The 15,295-nt window shown below is 45.8% G+C and overlaps 1 protein-coding gene across 1 annotated transcript in view; it reads left to right on the top strand.

The window, feature by feature from the left end:
* LOC128309485 (cell adhesion molecule Dscam2) overlaps positions 1-15,295 on the top strand; it is a 54,872-nt gene that overhangs the window by 23,695 nt on the left and 15,882 nt on the right. The window contains exons 6-10 of the mRNA XM_053045886.1: positions 2,668-3,104; positions 3,180-3,587; positions 3,663-3,824; positions 13,697-13,981; positions 14,565-14,849. Of these exons, the coding sequence (XP_052901846.1) occupies positions 2,668-3,104; positions 3,180-3,587; positions 3,663-3,824; positions 13,697-13,981; positions 14,565-14,849 (1,577 nt within the window). The remainder of the gene's footprint in view (positions 1-2,667; positions 3,105-3,179; positions 3,588-3,662; positions 3,825-13,696; positions 13,982-14,564; positions 14,850-15,295) is intronic.

Here is a 15,295-nt window from a genome sequence, read left to right as displayed (position 1 = left end):
CGTTCCACCTGCTCCATCATCCGTTCATACGAGTCAAAATTAAAACCGCACCGAATTGATAACCATACATCACGCAACACATATCGCCAACATCAAAACTACGCATTTTACGCGCCGATTGCTTACCTTGTCGTTTATATACTGTTTATTAAATTTTTCCCACCGGCTCCCATCGACCGCAGAACCCGTCGGTTCCAAACCGCCAACGTTCTCGTCGGAATCAAAGGGAAGCATTTTCGACAAATCGGCCAACAGCAGCTTTGCGTTGCTCTGTCAGGCCCAGGCGTTTCCGGTTCCGATAATGAGGTAAGCGTGCGTGAGGTACACAACACACAGGATCACACAATCAGCAATGCTTATCGCGATCACTCTGTTCGTTTCGGTAGCACACGCGCACTTCAAGACGGTTTGAATTGAAGTGAGTAAACGTGAATGGCGACATTGGAATATGGTCCTCTATGTTAAAACCGAATCCAAATTCCCCGAATGAAATTTATCATAGCTGCGAATCGTGTGCTCATGCTCGTCGATTTGCAACACCTCTATGTAGATAAGCATAGCTGTAACAATCGCTTTCCTAAGTTATCTTTTGTTTTTGTTGTTATCAGCATACGTTACTTCCTTGTTTTTGTTTTTTGGGTTACCTACTCGACTCCATCTTCTTACACTCTCTTCTTTCTTTCCCCGCAGAACCTGTCGGCAGTGTTGCACCGAAAATTTCCGGAGACCGCCTTCAGGAAATGCGTGTAACAAGTGCGCAGGATTTTGCAATACTCTGTCTGGGGCAAGCCTTTCCAACGCCGGCCTTCAGGTGATTGCTGACAAGTGCTTTGATTTTGATTGCGTTGTGCGTTGTTTACGTTTTCCGTTGACGTGGTTAACCGGGCAGGCGCATCAAATGTCGTTTGTTTTGAGAGATAGTTTGAAGAACCCCGAGCACCAGGTGTATGCTTTCTTAACATCTCCGTTACTGCGTATTTTTTGATGTTGGCGATCGTTTGGTTTGAGTAACACCGTGGTTTCTTTTCTGTTTGTTAACTGTTTGGTTTGCAACTGGAGCGACTTATGCTTTTAACACCGTACTACGCTACCATTATTCCACATTCAGCCCGGTTATCGCGTCTTTTGTTGGAGGAACAGCAAACACGGGTCAGTTAGCAATGGATCATGAGAGCTATTCGTATTTTAATCTTTTAGAACCGGTAGGCAGTGTGGGACCCAAAATATCCGGTGGACGGCTTCAGGAGATGATCGTAGAAAAGAATACGAACTTTGCACTGCTGTGCTTAGCACAATCCTTTCCAGTACCGGTGTTTAGGTAATGAAGAACCTTTACGATCGTGACTTATCAGTTAGTGCGCGGAAGGCAATTTGTTTTGTTACGCTGGACTTGCTAGCAACTCTCACTGACAAAAAGGGGTAACATGCATTCTCATCGCTTAGAGCCTGTTGGAAGTGTTGCACCGAAGATAGCTGGCCATCACTTGCAAGATTTGGTTGTTAAAGCTGAAGATGATTTTGCTATACTTTGCCTCGGACAATCTTACCCGACGCCCAATTTTAGGTATGGTCATTTTATAAAAAAAAAACCCGTCTAGCAGGTATACTGAATATCCCAACGATAAGGTTTTAGGGTTATACGTTCGATAGATCTAAAGATATCCGTTTATTAATTTCCTCGATGTGACACATCTGTCCAGAACCGATTGGGAGCGTTCCTCCGAAAATATCCGGAGGACTATTGCAAGAGATGAAGGTGAAAATGGGACAAGATTTTGCCATCCTCTGCTTGGGTCAATCGTTTCCAATGCCTAGCTTTAGGTAAGCTAATGCTATAGACCACTTTGAGACAGTGGGTGTCGATCAGCTGTACGACACTGGTTGAAAACGAAGAATTATTGCACTGACTGAAAATAAATGATTTTTTTAGGAGAATATTGGTAAGTATGGAGTAATGAAAGTAAGATCACTATGAAATTATTATGAATTGAAAGCTTATTTTAATGTGATTTAAAAAAAAAGATACTCATTACAAATTAATTCCGGGAGCGGCCCGGTGGCATGATGGTAGCGGAGCCGGTCTTCACACGAACGGACCGGACCAACATCCCATCCGGACCAATCCCCCGTAGCAAGGACTGACTATCCGGCTACTTGGTAAAATAAGTCGATATGGTCAGGCCGTTCTAACGAAACAAAAAAAAAATAATAATAATTCCAACATTGAGATCGTGTGATGTGACTAAATTGGTTCTAAGACTTCGTCTCACCCTTGTGATCTTACTTTCATTCTCTTACAGGTAATTATTTTGCTTTTAAAATATACAATATAGGAGAGCAAAACCTTGATCGTTCAATCTCAAATCCAAAATTTGTTACATAGACTAAAGTCCCACATATCACAAGCTATATTCCATAGTCATTTGAGCTTTTGTGTTAAACTTTCTTGTGTGCTATTCATTGAATGTAAATTTTTATTTAGTTTTTACCTCGTTTCAACTCGTTTTGTTCACGCTTTCGAATTTCCCTTTGTTCTGTTTTGTATAAAATAAATTTTTGAATTAAGTTTGTTAAACTTTTGTTTTTAAACTGGACTATGGAAAAAAGCTGAGCAACGCGTTAATCACAACTTGCTGACGTGGTGCAAATATTTGCTTAATTTTTCAGATGGTACAAATACATCGAAGGAACACAGCAGAAGAAGGCCGTTGTGTTGGACGATCGGGTGAAGCAAGTGTCCGGTACGCTCATCATCAAGGATGCGGTAGTAGACGACTCGGGCAAGTACCTGTGCGTGGTAAACAACTCGGTTGGCGGCGAAAGTGTGGAAACTGTTCTGACGGTGACGGCACCGCTAGCGGCAAAGATTGAACCACGCACGCAAACGGTGGACTTTGGCCGTCCGGCTGTGTTTACCTGCAAGTTTTCGGGCAATCCGATCAAAACCGTTTCCTGGATGAAGGATGGCAAATCACTCGGGCACAGCGACGCGGTGCTGCGTATTGAGTCCGTGAAGAAGGAGGACAAGGGCATGTACCAGTGTTTCATTCGCAACGACCAGGAAAGTGCACAGGCTAGTGCAGAGCTAAAGCTTGGAGGACGTTGTAAGTAGAACGAATGAAGAGGTATTTAGTAACGTATTTTCGCTAACATTTTTCTAAAATTCTTCTTTTTTGCAGTTGATCCACCGATAATTCGTGAAGCATTCCCCGAGGAAACACGTCATCCAGGACCGTCGGTGTTTTTGAAGTGTGTCGCCGGTGGTAACCCAACGCCCGAAATCAGCTGGGAATTGGATGGAAAGAAAATAACGAACAGCGAACGCTATCAGGTCGGACAGTACGTGACGGTGAATGGTGACGTTGTGTCGCACTTGAATATTACGTCGATCCATTCGAACGATGGTGGGTTGTACAAGTGTATGGCGAGCAGTAAGGTCGGCGTTGCTGAACACTCTGCGAAGCTAAATGTGTATGGGCTACCGTACGTCCGGACGATGGAAAAGAAAGCGATAGTGGCTGGCGAAACGTTGATTGTTACCTGCCCGGTAGCGGGATATCCGATCGAATCGATTGTTTGGGAACGAGGTACTTTATAACAAGTTTAACTTTTATTAGCATTTAATCAGATACATTTTAATCAACGCTGTTTTATTATTGTAGATAACCGGCAACTACCGATCAACCGCAAGCAGAAAGTGTTCCCGAACGGTACGTTAATCATCGAAAATGTCGAACGAAACTCGGACCAAGCGACGTACACCTGTGTGGCGAAGAATTCGGAAGGATATACTGCGCGTGGTACGCTGGAAGTTCAAGTTATGGGTAAGTTGAACGATTCATTATTACTTGCGACTGTACGAAGTGTGTGAAAATGGTAAGGGCAGTGAAGTTTCATGGTTGGTTGTAACTTTATTGCAACTAATGTGGACGGTTACAGTCATTACCATGTTTCATAACTTTGATTTGCGTAAATAACAAGACTATAAATGTTGAATGTACGTTAAATAAGCAACACTGCGAGGTGTCTGTGAATGTGTCCGATTTGTTACGAGTAACTAATATTATTCGTTGGTCATATGTTGGAGATGAAAGGCATAGAAGGGTGAAATTACCTTTACCTTTATGATACGCTCGCACACACAGTTCTCCCGCAAATAGTTCCCTTTGGTTTTGGCGAGGAGCAGATAAACCAGTTTGATATGGTATCCACTATGTGCACCGTAAACAAGGGTGATATGCCGATTGAGATCGTATGGGAGTTCACACCAACGTTTCCGAGTGCAGGGAAAGCGAGAAAGCTGTACACAAACGACGGGGTACTGATCAGTCGAACAAGTACGCGTATTAGCACATTGAGTATTGACTCAGTTCGCGACCGGCACAGTGGAAATTATACTTGCCTCGCTAAGAACCAAGCAGGAATGATGGAGTATACGGCTGTACTTTTTGTAAATGGTGAATGAGCTTAGTACGAAGCATTAGATTCCTAGTTGTTTTTGCTTTTTTCCAATATTCACCTTATCACGATTGATTTTTTCTGCCTTTTTTAGAAGAAATAGTTAACTTAGTATTTTATTCAAAACGGTAAGGGATTTCCTGAGACGGATTTAAAAGCACAGCGAAGGTTTTGCCAGTCTCTCCTCAGATAGTTCCCTTCGATTTCGGCGAGGATGCGGTATTCGCCATGGATATGGTATCGGCCACATGCACCGTCAACAAAGGCGATCTACCGATCGATATTGTTTGGCTGCTGAATGGGCATAAAATTTACTCCAATGATGGAATACTGATCAGCAGACCGAGCCCGCGGCTGAGCACGCTCAGCATCGAGTCGGTACGGGATCGGCACAGCGGCAACTACAGCTGTATTGCGATGAATCATGCTGGTAGCATGGAGCATGTGACGCAGCTGTTGGTGAACGGTGTGTGCAACCTTGCGAACTCTTGCTTTCCTTTCACGCTTGTCGCGTATACCTTAACCTCCTACCAGTCGCCTTCCGTAAGCAGTAATGCAGCAACGCGATGTAGTTCTTCCACAGATAGTACCGTTTGATTTTGGAGGTGAAGAAATTTTCTCCCTCGACACGGTGTCGGTGTCGTGCACGGTTAGCAAGGGCGATTCTCCGGTTGATATACGTTGGCAGTTCAACGGCAACCATCTGACCACGAACAATGGTGTGCTGATCTCGCGGCAAACGCAGCGCACCAGTTTCCTCACGATCGAATCCGTGCGTGATCGTCACACGGGAAATTACAGCTGCATTGCGGAAAATCCGGCCGGCCACGCCATCCACTCGGCATCACTTTTTGTGAACGGTTTGATAATAATGCTCGCGTTTTGATTCTGTTTCTATGATCCTTTTTCCAAAACAAAAAAACAAACCAGTCCTTCCCCACATGCTTCCGATCGAGTTCGGGAGCGATATCATCTTTTTGAACGATATGGTAACATCATCGTGCACGGTAAATAAGGGCGACTTTCCGATTGATATCTTCTGGAAGTTTAACGACCGGCGCATCGCGTCCGAAGATGGTATCACAGTTAGCCGAACAAACCAACGGATGAGTGTGCTCACGATCGAGACCGTGCGCGATCAGCACAGTGGTAACTACACCTGCGTTGCACAAAACCGTGCCGGCCAGGTGCATCAAACGGCTGCGCTGGAAGTAAATGGTTAATAGCAAATGAGATTATATTTATCTAAAGCATAATTGTTAGCGTTCCTCCTTGCATCCCGTACCCTAATATCCCGGGGCCTAACGTTGTGTGTTGTATTTTGCAAGTCGGACCGTCGGTGTTTCCGTTCGATTTTGGCGAGGAACCGGTCGACATGATGAATACGGTGTCGATAAATTGTGTTGTATCTAAGGGTGATACGCCGATCATGATCGAGTGGCTCTTTAACGGCGAACGGGTAACGACGAACGATGGTATTACCATCATGAAGAGTGGTGAAAAGATTAGTATGCTCTCAATCGAGTCGGTTCAATCACGCCACGCCGGAAACTATACGTGTGTCGCGCGAAATAAGGCTGGAGAGTCACAACATGCGTCGGAATTGAAAGTTATCGGTAATAATAATGTAGGATGTAACATTGCACAATTAATTCCTCTCCCCTTCATCAGGTATCCTTCGGGTCACAATGTAGGATTTATTGGAAGATAGATAGCATGTTGTTAGTGTTCTAAAAATATAATTTCTCTTAACAAAATCATCATCACAGCTGTACCACAAATTATGCCCTTTGAGTTTGGCGATGAACCGTTCGATTCGTCCAGCACGGTTTCGGTCCAGTGCGTCGTAACGAAAGGCGATGTCCCGATCGATATCGGGTGGATGTTTAACGGTAGACGCATATCGAGTAACGATGGCATAACCGTCTCGAAATTGGGCCAAAAAATGAGCACGCTCTACATTGAGTCTATTCGTTCGCGGCACGCGGGTAACTATACCTGCCGTGCGAGCAATGCAGCTGGTAGTGTGGAGCATAGTTCGGAGTTGAAAGTGATCGGTAGGAAGTGATTCATTTCGCTGATTGTTTTTCCCTGTCCCTGTTTTCCCTCCTTGCTTTTATCGTTCACCGTTAAAATGGTTGCACAAATAGTGGTTCCGATCATACTGCCGTTCGAGTTCGGCGAAGAAGCGTTTGATAGTGGTAGCACCGCATCGGTGAGTTGCATCGTAACGAAAGGCGATACACCAATCGACATTAGCTGGATGTTCAATGGTCGACGTATTACGCTAGACGAGGGAATTCTGATTACTAAAGGCGGTGGCAAAATTAGCATGCTTTCGATAGAGTCGGTACATTCACGGCACGCTGGCAATTACACGTGCTCGGCGAGGAACACTGCCGGCAGTGTTCAGCATACGGCAGAGTTACAGGTTATGGGTAAGAGTCGGCGCAGTCGTCCGAAACTTAATTCCTTCGTTTTCTTTTTGTTCCCCCCCCATCCTCTGTCGTCTTTGCCTTTTTGTTGCGAGAAAATAATAGTGATACCCTTGATACTGCCATTTGAATTTGGCGAAGAAGCGTTCGATACGGGCAGCACAGCGTCCGTGAGCTGTATCATAACGAAAGGAGACGTACCGATCGATATCGGCTGGTCGTTTAATGGTCGACGTTTGGCAGCGAACGATGCTGTGATGATTACGAACAGTGGTCCAAGGATATCGATTCTTTCGATCGACACAGTAGACTCCCGGCACGCGGGCAACTACACGTGTCACGCCTCTAACCGGGCCGGTAGCACTAGGCACACGGCAGAGTTACAGGTGATGGGTAAGCTCCGTTGTTATTTTCCCTCCGTCAATGATTTTTCCCCGATTTGTTTTCGCTCCCTCCTTTCGGTGTTTTCGCTGCGCAAAAGTTGTTCCGATCATTTTCCCGTTCGAGTTTGGTGACGAAGCGTATGACACTGGCAGTACGGTGTCGGTTAGTTGCATCGTAACGAAAGGTGACGCACCGATCGATATAAGCTGGATGTTCAACGGACGTCGACTGTCCTCCAGCGATGCTGTGTTGATCAATCGTAGTGGCAACAAAATTTCAATACTCTCCATTGAATCGGTGCTTTCAAAGCAGGCCGGCAACTACACGTGCAGTGCCCGTAATCAGGCAGGGACAGCCGAACATACGTCGGAGCTTCGGGTGATAAGTAAAGAGATGTGCCTCATGTAGATACACGCATTTTTTCCCCCTTTCCTTCTATTCCCACTCGTTGTCCTCTTTGTTGTCCGTGTGTGGAACACGATCAGCACTGCCCATCATACTCCCGTTTGAGTTTGGCGACGAACCTTTCGATACCGGAAGCACGGCGTCTGTAAGTTGCATCGTCACTAAAGGGGACACACCGATCGACATCAGTTGGTTGTACAACGGACGTCGCATCGCAACGAACGATGGTGTGCTGATAATGAAAAGTGGGCATAAGGCGAGCATGTTAACGATCGAATCGGTTCACTCGCGGCATGCCGGTAACTATACGTGTCACGCGGCCAACAGAGCCGGAGAGGTGCAGCATACGTCGCTGTTGCAAGTGATGGGTTTGTTAGCGTTTTGTTTTCGATAATTTGCCTGTTTTCTTTGCCATAAAACCCTTTCCTAAAAATGCTTCCTTCCATCTCAACTAATTGTTTCGATTGGGTCGCTGATTGGGTGCGTCAAGTTCTGCCGGTAATTTTGCCGTTTGAGTTCGGTGAGGAGGCTCTCGATGAGTCGAGCATGGCCACTGTGCAGTGCGCTGTTACGAAGGGTGACACGCCGCTCAGCTTCAGCTGGTTGTTCGACGGGCAGGACGTGTTGTTGGGCGAGTCGGGTATACTCGTGTCGAAGAGTGGTCAGCGCATAAGCATGCTAACGATCGAATCCGTCCAATCGTATCATGCGGGAAATTATACGTGTGTTGCGAAAAATATAGCTGGACACGCGAATCACACATCCGAGCTAAAGGTGATAGGTAAATAGTGATGGGAGTTTCGAATCTTCGATTACGCTTCTTCTGTTAGTCGTATTTCCCCTATTTCCTTACTCCTTGCTTATCATCAGTTAAACCCCTCATAATGCCGTTCGAGTTTGGAGACGAACCGTTCGATATGCTCACCACGTCCACTGTGAGCTGCGCGGTGATCAAGGGTGATGTACCGATCGAAATCAATTGGATGTTTAATGGTGATACTGTTGAGTCTGGCGATGGTATAACGGTTACAAAGTCGGGTCCCAAAATGAGCATTCTATATATCGATTCCGTGCAACCGAGACACGCAGGAAGGTATACCTGTGTCGCACGCAACAAGGCTGGATTCGTTGAGCACAGCTCGGAGCTCAAGGTTATAGGTTAGGATTTCTTTGAGTATACCTTTACCATTGCAATCCATTTTGAAACCCCCGCTTCAATCTGTTTCTCCATCAATTCCCGTCAAAGTTCTCCCAGTGTTGCTTCCGTTCGAATTCGGCGATGAGCCGGCAGATGTATTGAGCACTACGATGGTTAGTTGCGCGGTTGCGAAGGGTGATACACCGCTAGAAATAGAGTGGCTATTCGAGGGGCGTAAGATTGCAGCGAGCAATGAGGTATCTATTACGAAGAGTGGCCAAAAGATCAGTATGCTATCGATAGAAACCGTACAGCCGAGACACGCCGGGAACTATACGTGTCTCGCTACGAATCGAGCTGGTGCAGTAGAGCACACGTCTGAATTAAAAGTCATTGGTAATTATGGGGCGATGTGCATAGTGTTGTGGAATTTATGTCTATACCCTGTCCCAAAGTCTATGATCCCTCAGAAACTTCCCTAACATTCCTCGTATTACTTCTCACAAGTTCCGCCCATACTGTTGCCGTTCGATTTTGGAGAAGAGCCTGCGGATGTCCAGAGTACGACGTCTGTTAACTGCGCCGTAGCAAAGGGAGATCCACCGATAGAAATCAACTGGATGTTTAACGGCAGCAAACTGTTCACATCTGACGGTATTCTGATCACGAAGAGTGGCCAGAAGATTAGCTTTCTTTCGATAGAATCCGTTCAGGCGCGTCACGCCGGAAACTATACCTGTGTCGCTAAGAATCGTGCCGGGTTCGCCGAGCATACTTCAGAACTTAAAGTTATTGGTAAATTAAGTGCTCTCCTGCAATATCATACGTTTATTATTGTTCATATCCTTATCCCAAGTATCATCAATTCTACCTTCGTTCGTTTTTATAAATTATGTGACTAGTTCAGCCAATGACGTATTACTCTAATCTTCCCTTTTTCATATAAGTTCCACCGATATTACTTCCATTCGATTTTGGAGAAGAGCCTGTGGATGTTCAGAGTACTACGACGGTTAGCTGTGCCGTGGCAAAGGGAGATCCACCGATAGAAATCAACTGGATGTTTAACGGTAGCAAACTGTTCACATCCGACGGTATTCTGATCACGAAGAGTGGCCAAAAGATCAGTTTTCTGTCCATAGAGTCGGTTCAGGCACGTCATGCTGGTAACTACACCTGCGTGGCTAGAAATCGTGCTGGGTTCGCTGAACATACCTCAGAGTTAAAAGTGATTGGTAATCGATCTGCTTTCGTGTAGTGTAATATGTTTGTTGTTGTTCCAATTCCTCTCCTCCAAAGTATCTCCAATTCTGCTTCCGTTCGAGTTTGGTGACGAACCTTCCGATATGGCTAGTACAACCACCGTCAGTTGTGCCGTTGCGAAAGGCGACACACCAATCGAAATCAATTGGATGTTCAACGGTGACATGATATTCTCAAATGACGGTATATTAATATCAAAGAGTGGCCAGAAGATTAGCATTCTCTCGATAGAGTCCGTTCAACCGCGCCATGCGGGAAATTATACGTGCATCGCTAGAAACAGGGCCGGATTGGTGGAGCACACGTCGGAACTAAAAGTGATCGGTAATGGGATCGTTTTTTGTTTGCAATTTGTAAATCTTCCTCTTTATTCCGTTCGAACTGCCACAAGATCCCTTTATATCCCATTTCTATTCTGTGTTATACGCTGTTATACATTTTAAAGTGCCCCCGATTCTTCTGCCGTTCGAGTTCGGTGACGAACCATCGGACATACACAGCACCACGACGGTTAGCTGTGCCGTGGCGAAGGGTGACACACCGATCGAGATCAACTGGATGTTTAACGGTAGCAAAATATTCTCCAACGACGGTATAACGATCACAAAAAGTGGACAGAAGATGAGTTTGCTGTACATCGAATCGGTACAAGCACGCCATTCTGGAAACTATACCTGCGTTGCCCGAAATAAGGCTGGTTTTGTGGAGCACACGTCGGAGCTGAAAGTGATTGGTAGGAGAGAACGACAGCTCAACGTTTGAACATTGTTTTTAAACCCAATTCTTTGCCCTCACCCTTTCCCGTTAAAGCTCTCCCATCAATGTTACTCCTCTTCTTCTGCATTCGATTGGTTTTCTGTTCTCTTTTTGTGAAGTCACGCCAATAATTATGCCGTTCGAGTTTGGGGACGAACCGTTCGATATCTACAGTACCACCACCGTATCGTGTGCAGTCACCAAAGGTGACTCTCCGATTGAGATCATCTGGCTGTTCAATGACTACCGGTTGCGTACCAGTGATGGGGTGCTTATAACAAGTAATGGGCAGAAAATAAGTTTCCTATCGATCGAATCCGTACAACCACGTCACGCCGGAAACTACACCTGCATTGCGAAAAATCGTGCCGGTGAGGCGCAACATTCGTCAGAACTGAAGGTTATGGGTTAGTTGGGTTTTTTGGGAGCTATTATAACCTGCCTTGCTTTGTTGAAGTTGTTTTATTTTCGCTTGTATTTCAATGTCGCTCCTTTGTATAAACATATCCTAGTCATTCCCATCATCATGCCATTCGACTTTGGTGAGGATCCGTTCGATATCTACTCCACCACCACCGTAACTTGTGCGGTAACGAAGGGTGATTCGCCGATAGAAATTAGTTGGTATTTCAACTCGTACCGTTTGCATACCAACGATGGTGTGCTGATCACACCGGGTGGACAGCGAGTTAGCATGCTATCGATAGAATCGGTACAGCCACGGCATGCCGGTAACTACACCTGTATCGCTAAAAATCCTGCTGGATCTTCGCATCATTCAGCTGAGCTGATGGTTATGGGTATGAGCGTGGGAGTATAAACGCAAGACGACGTACTTTTAGAATATTTCCCAAGATTCCTTCCACACCACAAACCAAACCATTCCACTACCTTTAGGGATAAGTGTCAAGAGTAAGAGCTAGATGTCCATGTATCTCTCACCAGTGTTGCCAATTATATTGCCGTTTGAATTTGGTGAGGAACCGTTCGACATCTACAGCGCTACTACGGTCAGTTGCGCCGTAACGAAGGGTGATCTTCCTATAACGATTGCGTGGCTCTTCAACGATCGTCAAATTCATAGTGGTGATGGCGTGTTGATCACAAACAGTGGACATAGAATCAGCATGCTGTCCATCGAATCGGTCCAGCCACGACATGCAGGAAACTATAGTTGTGTAGCTAGCAATAAGGCTGGTACTGCCGAGTACTCATCCATCCTAAATGTGATGGGTTAGTTTATATTGCTTATTGATAAATAGTGCTCTTAATACTCGTTACTGTACTCCTACTCCACAAAACATATGCTTTTGATGTACTCCACTCCCTACAAGTTCTGCCCATCATACACCCGTTCGAGTTTGGTGAGGAACCGTTCGATATCTACAGCGCAGTAACGATCAGCTGCACTGTCACCAAAGGTGATCTACCGATCAACATTAGCTGGACGTTCAACAAGCAGGTGATGTTGTCTGGTGACAGTATTTCCATTACCAGAAGTGGTCAACGCAGCAGTCTACTGTCGATCGAATCCGTCAATCCGTGGCACGCTGGGAACTATACGTGTGCCGCCCGCAATGCAGCCGGAACGGTCGAACATAGTTCCGAGCTGGTCGTAATAGGTTGATACCGTAGTTAACTGATATACTTTCACCTCATCACGCACTCCCTCCTGGAATCCTTTTAAAATTCTTCTACACAATTCGAACATCTGGTTTCTTTAAAAGTGGTCCCATACATCATGCCATTCGAGTTTGGTGATGAACCATTTGACACCTCCGCGATGACCACTGTTAGCTGTGCGGTGACCAAGGGTGATATGCCGATTGAAATTGTTTGGTCATTTAATGGGCAGCCGTTGTACACGGGCGACGATAATGGTGTTATCATAACGAAGAGTGGCCATCGCGTCAGTATGCTGACGATCGAGTCTGTCGGTTCACAGCACGCCGGAAACTACACCTGTTTGGCGCGCAATAAGGCGGGCGAAGTGCGTCACATCTCGCAGCTGAAAGTATTAGGTTGGCTTTAGTGGATTGTTTGTTGTTAAATGTTTTCCTTCCTGTTATTTTTCATCCATCGTCACTCAGTTCCACCTTCAATAACACCGTTTTCCTTTGGAGAGGAACCACTGAATTCTGGGGAAAGCACTGCCGTCCAATGTATGGTTTTTAAGGGTGATGCTCCATTGGAGATTCGCTGGTACATGAACGGCAATCAGCTGCCTACCAATGAGAACGGTGTGATAATAGGACGCGTTTCGGAGCGACTAAGCTCGCTTAGTATCGATCCGATAGGGTACTTCAACAGAGGCACCTACGAGTGTCGGGTAAAAAATCGTGCCGGAGAAGCATCTCAATCTGCCGAATTAGTTATTAATGGTATATCTTTCTTTTGGGGTCGTTATCTATCTATATTGCTTATATCTTCCCTATTTTCCCACCTATAAACACTATTGTCCTTTGTAGTGGTTCCCACGATCATGCAGTTTAGTTTCGGTGAAGAGATCCTCAACACTGGCGACAGCGTTGCGGTCAATTGTATGGTAGTGAAGGGCGATTCGCCACTCGAAATCCGTTGGTATTTAAATAACGTTCCAATATCGTCGGAAAACGAGGGCATTGTGGTGGTGAAGCTTTCGGAAAAGCTGAGCTCTCTAAGCATTAATGCGATCGAGCCACAGCACCGCGGGTTTTACGAGTGTCGCGTTAAGAACAAAGCCGGTGAATCGTCCTCAAATGCGGAGTTGATCATAAACGGTTTGTCTTTATGGAATTCTTAGAAATTAACAGATTGTTCGTTGTTTTTCCTCTCCAAAAAACCAATTCCTGCTCGATGTTTGGGCTACCTCGTGAAGCTCTGCCGGTAATTAATCCATTCCACTTCGAGGATCATGTCGATTCGGAAGAAAGCGTTCAGGTTACCTGTCATGCGTCTAAGGGCGATCTACCGATCGAGATCACCTGGCTGTTTAACGGCAAACCCATCCGTATTAGTTCCAACATTGAGATCACTTCGATCGGTAAACGCTCTAGTTCGCTAAGTATACCCTCTGTCGGAGCGGATCATTCGGGGGTGTACACTTGCACTGCAAAGAATGTTGCCGGTAGTCGCAACCAGTCTGCTGAGCTGTTCGTTAAGGGTACGGTGAAGGTTTGCTTTTAAGGATTAGTGCTAACCGCATAAGATATGCATGTGTCTTGCTGAGGTTTTACTCTTTCCAATTACTGTGTCCTATTAATGCATGCATTTATTCCATTGATATTAAACACATTTATATCATTCCCTACTCCGTCATGTTGCGGTGTTAGTTCTTCCGAAAATATTTCCGTTCTCCTTCGGCGAGGACCCATCCTACATCGACAGCTTCGTCACGGTGCAGTGTGCGGCGACGGTTGGTGATTTGCCGATCGTCATCGAATGGCTGCACGATGGTGAACTCGTGTCGAGATCGAACGATTACGGCATGTCGATAGTGCACTCTGGTCGCCGTGTCAGTACACTAACGATCGAATCGATCCGGGATCATCATGCCGGCAACTACACCTGCCGTGCCCGGAATCAGGCTGGCACGGTCGAGCAAAGCACTCAGCTGATAATAAATGGTTTGTGATGAAGATGATGATGCAACTACATATCAAGCATTTTTCCCACTCTCTTTCTCTGCACCTTCACACCTGATCGCTTGGGTCTCGTGTCTTCGGCTCCGCAACTTCTGGAGATAGTTCCGCCCAAGATATTCCCCTTCAGTTTCGGTGATGATCCCATGAACGAGGGCGACTCTGGTTCGGTTCAGTGTAACGTACCTTCGGGTGATTTGCCGATCGGTATTAAATGGTATTTCAATGGTGCTGTAATTGAGGATCTTGCCACTACCATCACGAATATTGGCAAAAGAGCGAAGGTGTTGACGATAGACTCTGTGGTGGCACGGCACGCGGGAAACTATACCTGCGAGGCGTCAAACCTTGCGGACGTAGTCCATTTTAGTGCCTCGCTGGTGGTTAATGGTAAACGCATCAATTTCATCCTTATGTCTTTGATTTTCCATCCACAATCCACGCCTCAGTTCCGCCCAAAATAGTTCCCTTCAGTTTCGGCGACGAGACGATGAACTCTGGAGATTCGGGATCGGTCCAGTGTAATGTGCTGTCGGGTGACTTTCCACTCTCGATTAGGTGGTATTTCAATGGGTATTTAATAGACGACCATACCGTCACGATCACGAGCATTGGCAAGCGACTGAGTGTGCTGAACATTGATTCCGTGCATGGACGACACGCGGGCAACTATACGTGTGAGGCACAAAACAGAGCGGATACAGTGTCTTTTACGACGGAGTTGCTAGTTAATGGTTTGCATAGAATTTAGTTATTCGTAACTATACTTTTTATTTGTTGCTTTCATTAACCTCTCCAAGGCTTCAACTCCTGTACCATTCAAACGTTTTTAATAT

This window comes from Anopheles moucheti, chromosome 2 (assembly GCF_943734755.1).
Source record: "Anopheles moucheti chromosome 2, idAnoMoucSN_F20_07, whole genome shotgun sequence".
Lineage (NCBI taxonomy): Eukaryota > Metazoa > Arthropoda > Insecta > Diptera > Culicidae > Anopheles > Anopheles moucheti.
Note: the sequence above shows the minus strand (reverse complement) of the source record. Positions and strands in the feature narration are given on the sequence as shown.